This window comes from Aotus nancymaae, unplaced genomic scaffold, assembly GCF_030222135.1.
Source record: "Aotus nancymaae isolate 86718 unplaced genomic scaffold, 86718_ANA_hifiasm-v0.15.2.pri h1tg000065l, whole genome shotgun sequence".
Taxonomy (NCBI): Eukaryota; Metazoa; Chordata; class Mammalia; order Primates; family Aotidae; genus Aotus; species Aotus nancymaae.
In genome coordinates this window covers 14490038-14509033 of record NW_026988480.1, presented here as the reverse complement: position 1 = coordinate 14509033, position 18996 = coordinate 14490038, and the positions used below count along the sequence as shown (strand labels likewise).

The window sequence follows — 18996 nt, the reverse complement described above, 5'->3', positions numbered from 1 at the left end:
TTTTCCAGCTTGTTTCCAGTCTCCCCATCTCCTTCAGGTACTCCAATCAATCTTAGGTTTGGTCTTTTTATGAAGTCCCATTTTTCTTGGAGGCTTTGTTCATTCCTTTTCATTCTATTTCCTCTAGTCTTGTTTGCATGCCTTATTTCAGCAAGGTGGTCTTCAATCTCTGATATCCTTTTTTCTGCTTGATTCATCTGGCTATTGATACTTGTGTATGCTTCATGAAGTTCTTGTGCCATGTCATTCCTCTCTAAACTGGTTATTCTAGCTAGTAATTCATCAAACCTTTTATAAAGGTTCTTAGCTTCTTTGCATTGGGTTAGAACGTGCTCCTTTAGCTCATCATAGTTTTTTATTACCTATCTTCTGAAGCCTACCTTTGTAAATTCGTCCATCTGATCCTCCATCCAGTTCTGTGCCCTTGATGGAGAGACATTGTGATCATTTGAAAGAGAAGAGGCACTCTGGTTTTTTGGGTTTTCAGCATTTTTTAGGTGATTCTTTCTTATCTTTGTGAGTTTGTCTGGTTTCAGTCTTTGAGGCTTCTTACCCATGGATGGGGCTTTTGTGGAGGTTTTTTGTTGTTGTTGTTGATGATGATGATGCTGTTGTTGTTGCTTTCTGCTTGTTTGTTTTTCTTTCAATGGTCAGGTCCCTCTTCTGGAGGGCTGCTGCTGTTTCCTGGTGATTCACTTCAGGCCCTACTCATCTGATTTGCTCCCATGCCTGTAGATGTCATTCAAGGAGGCTGGAGAACAGCAAAGATGGGTGCCTGCTCCTTCTTCTGGGACCTCTGACCTCAAGGGGCACCAACCTGATTCCAGTAGGATCACTCCTGTATAGGGTGTCTGACAACCCCTGTTGGAGAGTCCAACTCAGTTTGGTGGCATGGGGAACAGGACCCATTAAATGTATAAGAGATATTTTAAAAGAAGAATGGCATGCTTAGCTTTATTTCTTTCAAGAAAATAACTCTGATAGCACTACAGAGGTTGAAGTGAAGTAAACCAAACAATTTAAGAGTCTATAGCAAAACACAAGAATTAATGAGAGCATGTACTTGAAGTTGAGTCATGAGTACATGGGAATCAAGTCATGAGTACATTTGTTATAGCTGAAAAAAAATGAGACACCAAAGAAAGCAGGAGGACCAAGAGAAGAAAAAAAAATCAGAAAAAGCATGAGAAGCGAGGGAAGGAAGACCAAGGAGTCCATCTTGGGAAACACCAGCATTTAAGGAATGGAAGAAGAAAAGTGAGAGAAGAAATGGTTGGGTAACTAGGAGAGGAATCCAGGGTGTGGTGATCTAGCATCCAAGTGTTTCCAAAAAGTAGAAAATAGACAAGCATCAAATGCTGCAAAACTAAAATTAGGTAAAGCAATGAAGAAACATTCCTCTATTTCTCTGTTACAATGTTTTAAAGTCTGGATTGTCCCTATGCGAAACATGTTGAAATGAGCGCCTTAACTGAGTGAGTTAAGAAGTAAGAGGTGGGCAAGGCTAAGACCCAGAGTTAGAGCTGGAGTGTACACTAACAGAGGAAAAGTGGTGGACGGGAATGATGAAGACTAAGACTGAGTGTATGCCCGAGCACATGGCTTTATGTGAAGTCAGGAAGCTGTATAATGTAAAGCAGTTAGCAAGTAAATGAAATGTAAAGAAAAGGAGAAGAAAGTCCCAATATTATCATTTATCTACAGCAATGCAGAAATATCTTTCCAGAGACCTCAGTCATTGCCTCCATTTGGTTCCTGATCCAACCATGAAAACAAGCCCATTCTTGGTGGCACTCAGAGACGATCCTTGGAAAATCCAGTTGCTTGTTCAATGAGTACAAAAAATCCATTTAATGGAAATACTTATTGACCACCTACCATGTGTCTGACATTGGTACCAGGAAGCTGGGCTGTTGGTGGGCAAGACAGATGCCATGAGCTCTTCTTTCATGGAGCTTATGGTGTAGTGTGGAAGATGCACATTCACCAAAGACTTGTACAAATATGTCCCTAAAACAGCAGTAAGTGTCACGAGGGAGAAGTGAAGAGATCTATCAAAGCGTTCAGCAAGGGAACTTCACCCAGCGCGGGAGCCAACACCAGGAAAATCTGAGCGAGGTCTGAATCCGTACACTTTCTGGAGACAGAGACTCTGTCTTCTCACTCGAAATCTAAATCTCTAGCCTGCTGAGCCACGTCTTCCTCAGCTTTATCCCAGGCAGTGAGGCAGTCTCTGCCAACCTTATCATGAAGAACTTTTCCTCCCCTCATCTCTCAACTGGTTTATTTATTTCACTATTTACTATTTACACTATTTATTTCCATTTGATTCTCTACCTTCTAAATGGTTCCTCAAATAAGGCAAGATTCTCTATCTTTCTCTGGCTTTTAAAACCCTAGTTTCATCTGTACCAACTATGTTCAAAATTATCTCTAGGGAGAACAGATAGGGAAATCTGCCTCTTTTTCTACAATCTGCTAAAATCCTTTTCTGTCAGCAAAGGCAGTTGTAAATTGCCAAAAAGGTGATGAATTAGTTAAAAATCATTAACATTTAATATAAAGTAGCTCACTCTCACCTTGAATTTCAAAGGTGGGTGTGGGTGATAGACTACAGCTGTGACATAAAATTGCAGCTCTAGATTAAAAGTAGTACAGTTTTGATCCAGGAGAAGGGCCTAACCAAGAAATGGCAAACAAGAGGCAGGAATGATACCACTCCTAACCCCTTGCCCACAGTAGATATCGGTAATACAGTTCCACAGTCTCTCTCACAGGCCCAGACACACCTCAGGAGCCTTCTCACACAGCATCTGTCAGCCCTGGAATGAAACCTTGTTCCTACTATGGCAACATATGATCGGTCCTCTGCTGGTCTAACCACCACCACTGTCCTCTTCACTGAAGGATTAGAGATTCGTAACTGGAAAAAACAGCCAGCTTCTTGGGGATATATCTTGCAAAGCCAACAAAAGTACACCCCAACCAACATATCAGCTACAACCAGCATCCCAAAGAGCAGGCTCCCTTCACCAGTACACATACATGCACCTCTCATGTATGCGCACGCTGAGAGAACATGTGAGCACAGCTGAAAAGAGGGATGCGAGCACCGTCTCAAATACCCAAGTCACAATGGGCACCCACAGGCCTGTCCCTCTTGTTCAAGGCATGTGCCAGTGGTCTGTCCTTGTCCCAGGAATATCCAGGAAACTGATGGTGAACCTGGTCAGAAATACCAGGGAAATGGTAGAAATAAATGAATGACTTGATTTATTGGTGTTGGCTCTGGTTGAGATACCATGAGAACATGCAATCAAGATAACAAGTTGGACAAATTGACAGGAGATGCACAAGTCTGAGTCCAAGATGTAAAATTAATGATTCTGAGGCTAGTAGATCATAAAAGCCCCTGAGTCAAAAAGTTAAAAGCTCAAAAGGTATGAGGATAGTGGTCTTCAATTTTTTTCTTTAAATATTACCTTTTACATTGAAGAAATATAATATGGACAACCACTAAAAAATAAAGGATGTCTGTCATACAGTAGAGAAGTTTCTCAATTTATTTTTTCATGTGATTTATGAAAAATGTTTGATCTCACAAGAGTGTAGTTCTGATGGTAAAATGTGTCATAAATTACAGGAACAGAGAGTTCCCTAACTCATACACAGAAGGAAGTCCACTTTTGTGAGTAAAGTACAGGACTGTCAGACCAGATGACCTGGAATGATTTGTTTTAATTTAATAAAAGTAATGACATCTTTAATTTAATTTTCACATCTTCCTACCATTAATTAAAAGAGTCTGAATCTAACAATGTAGTATCCAACATAATGATGATGATTCATTCCAATGATGAGAGATTGAGAAGAACCCTTCAAAGTGATCATCTGAAATACGTACCGTGTTTTTTAAAAAAATACACCACTATTCGACAGCCCTAGATATAACTTCCACAGTATTACATCAAAAATCCTTGGTGAGCAATACCAGAAAATAAAAGTCAGAAAAAGGAAAAACAGATGAAGGCCAGGCACTGTGGCTCATGCCTGTAATCCCAGCACTTTGGGAGGCTAAGGCAAGTGAATTGCCTGAGCTCAGGAGTTCGAGACTATCCTGAGCAACGTGGTGAAACCCCATCTCTACTGACATACAAAAAATTAGCCAGGCATGATGGTGCATGCCTGTAGTCAGAGCTACTCAGGAAGCCGAGGCACAAGAATTGTTTGAGCCCAGGAGGCAGAGATTGCAGTGAGTTGAGATCGCACCTCTGCTCTCCAGCTTGGGCTACACCGTGAGACTCAGTCTCAAACAAACAAACAAAAAACCAGATGAAAATAAGAGAGTGATGAGAATCTGTGTGCATGAAAAAAAAAGTTACTTAATACAAAAATATTTAGTGGAGCTCAAAAGCAACCTTTTGCTTCCTCCAAGGGATTCTACCGCTGCTGTGGCCTATGGCGAACACCTCCCAAGGTCACTCTAGAGGCCCTGGTTTTCCTTCCCCTGATTGTCCTGTGCCTGTGAATAAGTTTCTTCATAAGCCATACAGACATGATTTTTGTGTAGATTTATTTTCCTTTTGACTAAATCAAGACAAAAGTTAACAGGGCTTTTTAGTATCATTAAGACAGAGAGAGACTATTGAAAGGAAAAAAATCTGCAACTTGCAAAAGCAAAGCATTAAGATTTTTCAAAAATTAAATACCATAGCTATAATACTTGGAGACTGCCATCCATGAAGGCACTCAATTTTTCTTCAAAAAGTAATCTTGGTACTAACAGAAAGCCAATGAGAGACAGCTTATTCAAATCAGTTCTCTTAAAATGCCATGCAATTATCAAAATCCATCCATTATTTTTCAAGTAAATACAAAAATGTATTCAATTACTAATTTTCAAAATAATTAATGTTCCTTCCTAGCCCTGGCCTGAATCACTGTTTCTCAATTTTTTCTCAAGCCACCCAGAATGAGATAGAAATGAGGCGTTTCCACCCATAAGGGATCTAAAATAGAGTAAGGGTTTGCCTAAATGGGTGAAAGATTGGCTATATGGGTGGTCCCAATACAGAGCAGTCCTTTGACCTTCCAGCCATGTATCTGGATAACTCACTTCTCTCACTTCTCTGGTCTCACCTTCTCACTTCCTGGCAAGCTCAGCTGACATGATTCATTCATACTTTCTGTGAATTCTGCGCCCCTGGCCTGGAACCTCTTCCTACCTTCCCTGTATGGCAAATTCCTGTTCATCCATCCTTTGGGATCTGGATGCACTCTCCCTCCTCTGTCCTGACCCCCTCTCCTCTGTGAAGCCTGTCTGAATGCTCTCTCTGAAGCATTTCTCCTTCATTTCTGCTCTTCGCCCCACCTTCACCCACTCCATTCATTTTTGTCAAGCTCCATCATTATTAGGAGTCAACATTTGAAAAGTGGAGACCAAACTGATTCAGCCTCATCCACACAATTCAGGACCCAGCCCATGGTGGGTGCTCAGTCAGATGTGTTTTATTTAATTGCTGCCCAATTACAGTATTTCACTGTGTAGGACACCAGCATCCTAGCCATGCTTCCAGAGAAGCCCAGCTCAGGCCCTTCTGTGTCTTTCCAATTCTGTATCTTCTGTCACTTGGCAGTATGTTACAAATTTGTGCCTACCAGGGGCTCGGGAAGCCCTTCCACACAGCACTGTCTTCTCTGCTTATCTCTTTTCTGAATGTCAATCCCTTCCTCTCTCCACGCTTTCCCACCTCATTCCCCCAATTGCATGTAATCTCTCACTTGCTGCTCTGCACTGAAATCTAACTTCCATTCCATCATTTGTACCTGCTGAGCTCTTAGTGCATGTTCCAAGCTCGTTTTGTGACTGTTTTGGCCTTCTCTGCCTATGTTGGGGTATCTCCACTAAATCCTCCCATCCTAACTCTCCCCGCTTCCTCATGTTTTCATAGTGCGTGGCATGGGGGATTCTGCTGTCCTCTCTCTATCTTGAGGCCATTGGTGTTTCTGCCATACTTACTTCCCTGCAGATAGGAGACACAGGTACTGGTGAAGCCTTACACTTGGGGCTCTTCTTCCTACTTATGTTAAAGAGATGTTTCTCAGTCATAGAATAGAGTGGGAAGCAAAACCCAGTAAGTCTCCTAAACCCTGCCAAAAGGGTAACTTCCTCCTTTTTTTTTCCAAATTTTCCACAAAGATAGCTAAAATCTCACTTGTATCATGTTTCAGGTTCTCCAAATGTTTTAAGGTAGATCACCCTGATGTCAACCCTAAATCTCTCTGCAAATTTAATACTTGTGCTTTTCCTGTCCCGAGTAGAATGAACTCCTCAGTAAGGCTCAGGTATTCATTACACCCTCCTAGTTAATCAATGTTCTTATTATGTCTGGCTCTGGCTTCTTTTGTCTAGACATAATAGATCCACTTTCTTTAATTTTTTTTCCAAGAGAAGCTCTTTCTAAAATCTGTGTTGTCCTCCAACCCACAATAGCAGCATCACCTGAAAACTTGTTAGATATGCAAATTATTGAGCCCCAACCCAGGCTTACTAAATCAGAAAGTCAGGGTGGAGCCAAGTGATCTGTGCTCTAACAGCCCTCCAGGTGATTCTGATGCAACTAAATCTTGAGAACCACTGACTTAATTTCTTTTTAAGCTATTCCAAGGTACACATTACTCAGAAAAATGCCAACTAGGGCAAGCAGGGAGGGTGAGTAGTGCTGCCCCTGCCACATACTCTGGCCTCTGCAAGGCCCCTCTGGGTTGTATTCATTGCCTGCAGTACAGCACAGGGAGGGTTCAGCCTGGGGTTCACTATGGCTCCCTGGCATCTCTGTAGAAAGCGAGCCCTCTTTCATTTTGCCTTTGCAGATTTAGAGAGGTTTTTCCTCTCCGAGTGAGTTTCTCTATATTTAATCCCATTTGAATTTTCTGTTTATAGGCATTCACTTTTCCAACTTGTCTAGTACATTTTGCATTTTATTCCATTTTCCAAGACACTTGCCACCCCACTTATTTTTATATCAATCACACATTTAATTAGAGATGATTTATTCCAGAAACTAAAACATTATTAAGGATATACTGCATGACACATGGAAGATACCTAGGGATCAGTGGTATGAAAAATCAAGAAAGCCTTTACAGTGTGCTGTTATTTCAATCTATTTTTGGTGAATATATTTAACAAACTGTCAGTGCCAACCAATACAAACAAACCAACAAAGCCAGTCTGTGAGAGCCAGCAGGATGTAGAAAGCTTCTCAGATGCTGCATCCTGTGCTCTGTTTGCCATTCTGTGTGTGGGATGGACATCTGGTTCTCCTCCTCTGGAAAATGCACAGCCACAGGCTCATATGAGCTGTCCCTCCTCCCTTCTTTCTTGCAGATTCTCCATGCTCTCAGCTTATTTACACAAGAAAGTGACCATGTAAACTTAGATGGAGAGAACCTCAAGCTCCTTTAGGCAGTCTACTAACAGTGTGGTGAATAAATAGAAAATATGATCATATAAACAGGATACAATACTGAGAAGAGCAAGTTTGGGGGTAGTACAGGTAACCAGAATTAATTATATGAAGCAAAGAACAATCTGTAGGCAACTGCATCTGAGATGTGTACCCAGACTACACTAAAATCATATTACTTTTGGATAATCTTCTAGCTATGCAAAAATACCATGTTTTCTTTAAAATATGACATTTTAAATAGGGAACTGCAGAGAATAATTTTTAAACCAGAAAAATATTTGAAATTTTGTATTAGGAAGAAAAACACATTGATAGATCATGATGATCTACACTAGGGATGATCAACTTGAAAGTGTAGCTCACCATGATCTATCAGTTTGAACATATCTCATTTGTTCCCACACTTCCCAGCTAGAGATCCCTGCTGCTTCCCTGACCTGTAACTGCTCATCTCCAATGATCATGGAGTTGAGAGGCAGCGGGGCATAGTGGAAGGAGTGCTGGCTTTTGAGTCAGACTTACCTGGATTCAAAGCTTACTTATACCAGCTGTGTAATCTCAGGTAAGTCATTTGATCTTTTTAAGTCTCTGTTTCCTCTCCTGTAATGATATTACCAATATACCAATACCTAAAAAAGAGGACTATTACCAGGATTTAAAATAATGTATATAAAAGCAGGTAGAAAGCATCCAATGAATGCTACTCATATATTTGGACTTTCAAAACGAAGGCAATGTAATAAAACATCTGCTTTTACGGAAGCATCTAAGTTTCCCTTTCCCTCCAAGAAGGAAGAAAGAAACTTTTTCTTCTGCTTCTAATTATTCCCTAACTCCCTGCATTTTCTTTTAGTAAACTATTCCAATTTTTGTGGCCAGTTATGTTTCAGTATTTAAATGTCTGTTTCCTTTGCCAATAATTAGGCAATACAAATATATATAATTTTCACAGTTAAGTCAGTGTCCAAAACAACAACATAATTAAATCAAATTAACATATATTAAATTTTTGTATTGAACCCCAGAGCTTTTTTATAAAGTAGCTTAATTCTCTGCTTTGTCTTTTCTGATTTGATAAATATATTGTAAGCATAAAATCTCTGAAGATTAATATACCAAAACATTTAACTAAGAATACCAATGACAGATAGTACTATATTTCACAGTTCACCTGAAAGAATTGCAGTTTCAGTAACAAAAAGTAACAGAAGTGGTACCTCTAGAGTCCTCTTTTTCTAAGGAAAGATGTTATGAAGGTGAGAGATCAGTCTCTGGGCTGATTCTGACATGTACAGTAGGCTATTCTATCTGAGCTTGCAAACGATTCTAGAATTAACAGATGCATGTTTACACTGGCAATTGGAAGGAAATCTTTGGGCTCCATTAGGATGCCACTGCTTGTATAATTTTCTTCATCCTTGACAAGTTAGGAGTTTCAAGATTTTGTATTAGTTTTTCTGAACTGTCTGGTTAAAATCTAGAGGGTAAGCAGGATCCCAATGTCCTAAAAGAAATGATTATTTACTTTGGAAGAAAAATATCTTTCTTAGATTCTTAGAAATCTTAGATGCCTTTTGACTCTCCTTTTGACTCTCTGGGCATAGAACAAGTTTTTAAAATAATTGTTTTATTTTCATCTCAAATTCCTTCTCTCGCCTAGTTAAATGCATAAGCCCTAGTTTGCTCTAGTAATCTTTTTTTTTTTTGTGAGACAGAGTCTCTCTCTATCACCCAGGCTGGAGTGCAGTGGCGCGATCTTGGCTCACTGCAACCTCCACCTCCTGGGTTAAAGTGATTCTCCTGCCTCAGTCTCCTGAGTAGCTGGGACTACAGGCGCATGCCACCACACGAGGCCAATTTTTTTTATTTTTAGTAGAGACGGGGTTTCATCATGTTAGCCAGCATAATCTCAATCTCCTGACCTCACGATCCACCCGCCTCGGCCTCCCAGAGTGCTGGGATTACAGGTGTCAGCCACTGTACCCGGCCGCTCTAGCGACTCTTTAGCGAGATTGCAGCCTAGTAATTTTTTCTTTACTGTGTTATATCTGAGGAAAAAATATTTAAGTTGATTGGTGTCTTTTCCAGTTCCTTGATGGTTCTTTACCACACCCAGGGCCAATAAAATATTGATGGAATGGTAAAACACGAAGACTATCTCATGATTCAGTAACTCAAAACTGTAAAAAGCTTTTGCCAAGTAACACTATTTAGAAGGACAACTCAATAGGTTATAGTGGGTAGATTGACATGCAAATATCCATCACATTTTATTAAACAAATTAAAAATAGATTTAGTCTTTAATATGTGTCCCTACTTTACTGGATTCAATTGTTGATTATGTGCTCAGCAGGTTGGCTAATTACCTTTGGCAGATGCTTGATGCATATTAATTTGGGATCCCCTGTCAACTGTAACTGTTTTTGGTTTGTAATCTAGCCTCTACTTCACATAGCTGAGTAACAATAAGGGCGTTCACTTGAAATGTAACTGCAGGCAATTCTGTAGGAGGCACAGGGTGATTTCCTGGGAAGATCCCTGCACTACGGGATCGGAGCCTGGCTTCTAATGTTCAGCAGCCACATAGGCTGGTTATTTACCTCACGTAATCCTATCAAGCACATCTGCAGCACAGAAATACCAAGTAAGTCAGGGAGCCATTATTAATTATCAACACAGGGGACCAGAAAGGGAAATCGCTCCTTCAGCATATTTCAAGAGTAGGTCCTTACTAACAATTGTCTGAAAGTAAAATATTAACTTAATGGTTAAAAACACTTTAGGGAATCAAAAAGCATGACGATCCTAAGTGTCAGCAAGAATGTGGAGCAACTGGACTTCTCATACATTGCTGGCGGGAACATAACACGGTACAGCCACTTGGGAAATCAGTTTGGGAGAGTCTAAGAAAGGTAAACATGCATCTACAGTATGATCCAGAAGTTCCACTACTAGGTGTTTACATAAGAGAAACAAAAACACAAGTAGACACACAGCCTTGTTCATAAATGTTTATAACACCTTTATTCATCATAGCCCCAAACTGGAAACAACCCAAATGTCCACCAACAGATAAATTCATAAACAATATGCCATATTCATATATGATATGGAAGGAAATAATATTCAGCAATTAAAAAAGAAACTGAGCTACCGAGGCATGCAACAAAATGAAGGAATCTCAAAAACAGTACGCCCAGCAAAAGAAGCCAGATGCAAAAAGAGTACATACTGTATGAGTCCATTTCTGGACTCATGCCAAATGAATCCAGAGTGACAGAAAGCAGAGCAATGGCTGTTTAGGGCAGGGAGTTGAGGGGAAATTGATGGCAAAGGAGAAAAAAGAACATTATGGAATGATGAGAAGGTTCTATATCTCGATTGTGGTGGTGGTTTCACACATATACACATTTGACAAAACTCATCAAACTCTGTTTAAAATGCATTTATTTCATTATGTGTAAATTATATCTCAATAAAGTTGAATGAAAAAATGAACACACACACACTGGGAAAACAGTGACAAAAGTGAAGTTGAAACACCCCAGGCTGGCTCTTAGGTGCTAACAAGGTGGTTGGTACCTGTTTGGGGGATGGCTCTCCCACCAAAGTTCAGGTCCTGACCTAATTCTACTCACGTGCTGATTCCCCTTAAAAAAGCCTTTCTACATCTCTGTGAGAATGAGGATGGATATGAAAATACTTTATAAGCCAAAAAGTGCTACATCCAATCAACAAAGATGGCTAATGCTGAGACTCATTGTCTACCTGCTTGGGGTCCTGGACTGCCCTTATGGAAGATTTCCAGGAAAAAAGCAATGATGGAAAGACATCCCCCCTAAGTCTCCAAGTAGACCTAGAACCTGCAAGCATTTCCCTTTCCTCTCTCCTTTCTCTACTCAGCTGAGCTCCTCTCACCTCTCAGAGCAACAGTCCTTTGACAACCTGTAGAGGAATCATGAATAAATGAATAGAAATACAGCCTTCCTTAACATACACACAATTTTAAAAATTAAATTAATTCTTCCTTGTGGAATCATGACTAAGAGCTCAGGTCCCAGGGTCAGACTTCACGTGTCCAGAGACCAGCTCCTCCACACTTGCTGGTTAAACCTATAAAATCCTTTAGCTTCTCTTTGTCTCAGCTTCCCTGTTTGTAAGAGAGAGGTGGAAATAGTACCCACACCACAGGCTGATAGGAAAATTAATGAACGTCCTGAGTATAGTGGCCGGCAAGAGTAAGAAAGTAACAACTGAGAGCTACAAATCCTACCAGGTATTTTTGTCCTGACTCCCCATCTTCTCTCTGAATTTTCCTTAGGATATCAGAGAGCATTTTATCAACTCCACAGAAACGCATCCAGATTCTTGAGTCTGGAAGAAAAGGAAGTTCCCATACACATTCAGCCTCCATTGGAACTTTTCTAAAAATACCACTTACGTAGGATAAAATGGTGGGGCACAGCCACATCTTTAAGTTCGAGTTTCCCATTCTGAGTTGATGGTGTTATATTTTATCTATATTTACTTAAGAAGCCTGTCAAGTGTGCTGTAATTATATGAATAGACAGAAAGAGTCCAGCCACACACCAGGGTCGAGAAATGCTGAAAACTGGGTGCTTTAACAAGCCAAGTAGGAAATTAATAATATATTTAGAATTACTAATAAAATGCCTATCAAGCAAGTGGCAAAATGTTCTCTACCAAAAAAAAAAAAAAAAAATGCCTGCCTGCTGTGCAGGGTGTGCATTCTTCCTGAGAAGTATATATTCTTAGAAATAAAATGATTCACCCCCAGATGAAACTTCTGTTCCCTGGCATTTTCCCCCTAATTTTTCATTCATTTGTGTATTTTTTTTTACATCCCCTCATGTAGCTCCACCAACCCTCCCAGACGTCAGTGGGTCAAGCAGCCTCCCAAGGCAACCTTCTGCACCTGGCTCACAGCCAAGCATCCATGTCTCAAAGTCCCGTCCGGCAGGCTTCTTCTTCTTCCTCCTCATCCTCCTCTTCTTCAGCTTTGAGCGTGGGCCAGTTAGTCAGCAGTAAGTATCCTTTCTGGCTCGGTTTAAATCATGGTGGCCTTCTTGTTGCCTATTTGCAATGTCTTCCTCCTTGTCTCTTTCTCACTCTCTCTTACTCTCTCTCTCAACCCTGCAGAGGAATTTCCTGGCACTGCTAGATCAATATTGAGATGAAGTCCGTCCCCAGGACCAGATGGTTCCTTAGGGAAGCAGGCCCCCAAAGCACACTCCCTGGATTAGTGGCTATCAAGGACCGGGTTCCATCTTAAGTGGTTCCTGATGTGCTGAGTCAGTCCTGCCACTTCAGAAGGTAGCAACTGATCAGCTTTCAGGGCATGAGCCACATAGCTCACAACTGAAATAACCAACAACAGGCACTCAGCTGGCAGGTCAAGCTGCTTTTCTGTGTGTTTGAAGTCCCCTGCCATTCTATTTGCAGGTGTCAGAGGAAATAAAAGAGAGCATGCCTGTGGGCGGGTGGGTGTGTGCGTACAATGAGCCGCCGCAAGTGGCATGTAGGGGAAGCTGCATGGGCTGGAATCAGATGAGAAATCCCTGAACAACCATTCATGAAATAGAATAAGCCTGCAAGTCTGCCTCGCCAAACACCATTCTAAAAACCATATGTAGTTTTTAGAATGGCGTTTGGCCCTAGGTATAAATAGCATATTTATCAGGTGCAAATAACAGCATGTTAAGATGAATGGGACAATGGTCTGATTTAGTGTCGGTCACCTTTAATGCAGTTTTTACCTATATATAAAACTGCAGAACATGTGCAAAGATTGCAATTCACTAGCGACCAAAACTCCAGGAGCTATGGGTGCCTCCATAGGCATCTATGCCATAAAATGAGGACATGTGAGGATCTGTGTTTGGTTAAGTGTCATGAATGACCTGTTATAGCAGCAACAGTAGGATCCTCACATATCATGGGGCAAATCTTAACATAAAGCAAAATGGAGGGTTGCCATGACCTCCCTGACAAGCAATCCTTCACAAAAAAGAAAAATAATTTTATTTATATATATATATATTCAATTATACTGATAATTCAACCAAGAAAGACGCTTGTGGGTGGGGAAGAAAATAGAATGAGGCATTATGGAAAGATGTCAAAATGCCTGGGTAGACCAGGCACAGTGGCTCACATCTGTAATTCCAGAACTTTGGGAGGACTAGGTGGACTGATCACCTGAGGTCAGGAATTTGAGACCAGCCTGACCAATGTGATGAAACCCTGTCTCTACTAAAAATACAAAAATTAGCCAGGCATAGTGGCAGTGCCTGTAATCCCAGCTACCTGGGAGGCTGGGACAGGAGAATCACTTGAACCCGGGAGGCAGAGGTTGCAGTGAGCTGAGATTGCAACTCCAGCCTGGGCAACAAGAGTGAAACTCTGTCTCAAAAAAAAAAAAAACGTTCCCAGGTATTTCACCAGACTAGGCTGAATGCTCTTGATCTTAAAGATGGGTCAACACCAGAGTTTCAGGATACATATGCATTTTCCATCAACTGTATTTTAGGTTGTTTCAATATACAACCCTCTCCAGAAACCCTAGTCTGACTTGCATAAAGTTAAGGATAAAGTGAATTTAATTGTATCCAGATTAAAAAATTCTTCCTAGGGTTGTTGTGGGAAGAGTCAAACTTTGTTGCAATTGAATATTCTGTAGAAGTTTCTGCAAAATACTCCATTTCTAAATGGCAGCAAGGTCATAAATTTAGGATAGGCTGTTAAGCTTTGGTCCTGAAAGAAAAGGAACCAAAGTTAAGCATCTTACAGAGAAGAAATAAGTTAAATATGAAAAAGAAGTACAAACATCCTCCTACTAATAGTATTTCACACAAGGTAAAGAGTTAATATGTGTAAGACGGATAGAAAGATGATTGAAGGGATTGGCAGACAGCAGACAGTCAGACGGATGGAACTGGGTTCTCTCTAGTCACTTGTCACAGCTGGGCAGTGAAGGATTAGCCTTTTTCAGAAATCAATAACAGAGATACTTTAATGGGCCAGATGGAATTTCCACTGCGCAGTAGCCAGTGGGACATATAAGTTCTAGGTTTATGATGAATGAACCATATTATATATCCTTGGTCTAAAATATAAAGACTTAGGAAAGAGACACTCTTTTACCACATGCAATTGAAGCAGGAAACTTCAATCCCATATGCAGTGCCTGAAGGACACCATGCTAGCTCCATGCTAGCTCTGGCAGACCAAGAGAGTCTAATAATATGACCAGGGATTGCACTTTGCCCTAACCCATTGCTGGACTTAAGAGTTGCTACAACTTTTGAGCATGTTGTTTACTTAATTCCCTTCTATCTCAAATCCAACTACAGAATGAATAATATATGGATCATATCCCTCTGGTTCCATAATTTGCTATGATGGCTCACAGAACTCAGGGAAATACATTTACTGGTTTACTATAAAGGATATGATAAAAAATACAGATGAACAGCTAGATGAAGAGGTACACAGGGCGAGGTCTAGAAGGATTCCAAATGCATTAATTTTTGTCCCCATACAGTTGGAGGGTACCACTCTCTCGGTATGTGGATATGTTTACCAACTTGGAAGCTCTTCAAATTCCATACCTTAGTGATTTTTGTGGCAGCTGCATCATGTAGACATGATTGATTATTAAACTCGAGCTCTCTTCTATCCCTAAAGAATCAATATGGGGCTCAAAGCTTCAAGCTTCTAATCATGGCTTCATCTTTCTGATGACCAGCCAGTATCATGAAGCTAACTAGGAGCACCTAAGAGTCACCCAATTTAAACAAAAGATGATCCTACTATCTAGGACATTCCAAAGGATTTAGGAACTCTGTGTCAGGAACTGAGGTCAAAAACTAAATATTAGAACAAAAGATGCTCCTAGCACCCCTATTTGTTAGGAAATTACCAGAGTTTAGGAGCCCTGTGCCAGGAACCAAGGATGAAGACCAGAGTTTTTATATATATATACATAACCTTGGTCTTTGGTCTTCATCCTTGGTTATATATATATATATATATATATATATATATATATATATAAACTTTGGTCTTCTTCCTTGGTTCCTGGCATAGGGCTCCTAAACTCTGGTAATTTCCTAACAATTACTAGATATAATAAGATATATATATTTTTTTTAGTAATTGTTAATTATATAATAAGATGTAAGATGTATATATATCTTATATCACAATAATATCAAAGTTATATCACAGATATAATAAGATATATATACATCTTATTATATCACAATATCACCAAAACTTTGGTCAAAACCATGGCCAGTGAGTCCTCCATGTCATTGTCAAAGAGTGTCACCCTAGTGTTGGCTAACCTGCCATATGCCAGATGAACTAGAATAGGTGGATCATACAAAACTTTTGCCCACTCCAAGCAAAAGAATGCCAAGTTAATACCTTAGTAATGATAACAAGATCTTCATATGCGAAGCAGAGCACATCTGGGTTCAGAATTACCGAACATGCATACTTGATAGAAAACCTGCACAGTACTTATTTGTAGCACCTACACACCTTGCCTTCTGTTAAAACTTCCTCAGTCTCCATAGTCATCAGACGTGGATATAGTTTTTATAAGCACAATTTTTAGAAAGTCTAGAAAAAAAGTCAAACAAGTGACTTGACAAATGTCCCAATTAGGTTTAAGATTTACAATTAGGTAGATTTAGGGTTTTGATTGCTTGTTGGATTTTTTTCCAATATACATTTTCTAAATCCCTAAGCTTGATCCTTAGACAGCAAATGACTTAGTTCCAGAAAAAAACAAAACTATAAAGTGAATGTAAAGATGGATGGCAGTAGCATACAGCACAGTGAAACCCCTGATTCGTAATTCATGCCATTTTCTACGACCCAAAGAGGCCAACGTAGTGCAAAACTTCTGTTCTCCCAAATTGCATCGGAAACTCCCAAATGGTTTCCTATTTCTCGGAAATATTTGGGAAATATGCCCATTATTTGCTATGAGAATAGCACTAAAAAGCAGACAGCTATTTACATAAGATAGTTAATTAATTCACACCTTTGGAAGCTTCTATAAAGATTTATATTACTCTTGTAACAATCCCACAAATCAGGAATCATAGAAGGATGATGTTGATGCATGGTGACTATTCAACCCATTTAGCAGCTCCTTACACTGATGCCTGGGCTAAGAGTGGGAGGGAGCTAAATTTAAAAAAACAAACAAAAAAAAAAAGCAAAAATCTGTCCTGACTAATGCATCCTGAGCACTCAATGCAGTATGGGCCCAGTGACCATGCAACCAAATTCTACAAAACAGGTTTGTTTTCATACAGTTTGCATTTAGCACCCATAAAAAATCTTTTTTACTTTTCAGTCCATGCATCCCAGATTTGATTCGGGAAATGTCATCATTATATTTGTGAGTCACTGCCAATTTTCAATGCCATTTTAGCCTAAGTCCCCATCCCAGTTAATCCCTCTGTAAGTTGATCAAGGGGCAAACTCAGAGTGGACCCTGGCCATCATTGCTATTACTTTCTGGCCCTGTCTTTATTATATCGGGCTCATGTAATCTGGAGCCAACTTCTATAAAAGATGCCACTTCCTCCACTTTCCATGGAAACCCCAGAGTGGGTTTCCCTAGAGCTGGATAAAAGTACTAGATCCACCTTGTGGGAGATCTGAGGGGTTTTCCCCGAAGTTCCCATCAAGGTGGCATTCAGGTTCATCCTTAAAATAAACCCAACCTTCCCAGAGCAAGGAGAATAGATGACAGAAAGCCAGATTGACCTATCCCAGGAAAGAATGTCAAACACTGAGTTGGTTGAGAGCTGAAGCAGCATTCCAGAAAAGACCCCATTTATCACAATCACCTCTTGTTTCCCGTTTTCAAGCTGGAAAGTATATATTCCTTAAGGAAGAAAAACTATTCTCATAGTGAAACAACCTTGAGTTTAAGACAGAAACTTTGGGATCAAAAAAAAAAAAAAAAGCATTAGTCTTTTGATTAATTCAAAATATCTTACAGACACCATTTGAATTCTCCCAAAGTGTGAAGAAAAGTCCCACATGTAGTAATCAGGGTAAAGCTAATGTTTATCTGGAAGTGGATCCCTTTTTTGAATGGGAAGACTTTTGTAGCCTCAGAATCCATGGAGCAAAACCATAAAAATAACATTTTGCCATCTGAGTTTTATGGATAAGAACACTAATATAAAGAAAGCGTTCACCTCCAGCAATCAACAAATTTTTCAGAGAGATGCTACTTTGTCCAGCAGACCATCACCCTGCTTAAATTTCACAAGAATTTCCATTTTATCACAGATCTAAGTAGAACCAGGACAAAATACAGAGTGGAAACTGTCAGAGAAGGAAGAAGGAATTCAGCTTCGTGGTGGAAAATCTTTCTTGAGGCCTCATGAAGATACTGGACTCAGTAGCCCAGGCTCCCATCCTTTTGAGCTTTAAAGTGAAAGTTTGATCATCCACACAACACCACTCAATGCACACAAGCTACAAGTCCACAGTGATCTGACAAAAAGCAGTCTGCACAATCACACATACAGATTTAGTTGATAGTCTCAAGAAACTAGTAAGGACACCTAAACAAAAGAGGCAGCAGGGGAAGGGAAGAAAGATGAGAGGACACATTTACATAAAATGTCAGCCCAAGTCATAAACCTGCCCAATCCTGTGCCACTGTCTGGTGGCAACGTAGGCCCTGGGACTGGAGTAGACTGAGGAAACCCTTCCAGATTAAAGACCTGCCCCTCACATACTGGTTAATTCAACTGAATCTAGCTGATCTAGAGATGGGGCTAATAAAGGCAAACATTTTACTTTCCCAGCCCACTGATTCCCAGAACTTGGCCACTTGCCATATGTAGTGGGAGTTGGGTAAGGAAAGGGCCAGGGGGGTTGCCTGCTCCGGAGCCCCTCCTCAACAGACCTATCTAGCCCATTTGTGAGGGAGCAAATTTTCTGTGTAGTGAAGCCTGCTGAATAATGAATGGTAAAGGGTCAGTAAAGACAATGGCACGCAGAGGGCGCCACACCCAGACTTGGTTGGACCAGGGCCACAAAGAAAGATTTCTTTCTACAGTTGGGGTCAGCAGATCCCTGCAGCAGAATCGCCTGTGTTACTTGTTAAAAATGCACATTCCTGGGCCCAAAGCGGTGACTGTTACAGCTGCCAAATTAAGAAAATCACAGTCCTAAAAGTGGTATTGTTACATGGAAAGTCTCCAGCTTTCCATTTTTTCTGTTTTGAACCTCCATGCTCACCAGTGCATGGCTGCCAAATCCTTCTTCCCTCTCTCAGAGAGGTCAGACCCCTCTCTCACTGTACCATTCTGTACTCTCTACTCTAAACCAAAATTTCTCAGCTATTATTTTATTATCACCCCACTCCCCCTGCAAAGAGCATTTTTAGGGTTTTTTTTTTTTAATCTTAATTGCCCTCCTTCCTCTCCACCCCGTCACTCCATGACATTTTAATACCAC

The 18996-nt window shown here is 40.4% G+C and overlaps 1 protein-coding gene across 3 annotated transcripts in view; it reads left to right on the top strand.

Annotated features, from left to right (window-relative positions):
- POU6F2 (POU class 6 homeobox 2) overlaps positions 1–18996 on the top strand; it is a 469381-nt gene that overhangs the window by 439866 nt on the left and 10519 nt on the right. For all 3 annotated transcript variants that reach the window (XM_064366754.1, XM_064366753.1, XM_064366752.1), the window contains exon 8: positions 12350–12518. In XM_064366754.1, coding sequence (XP_064222824.1) covers positions 12350–12518 — 169 coding nt within the window. The remainder of the gene's footprint in view (positions 1–12349; positions 12519–18996) is intronic.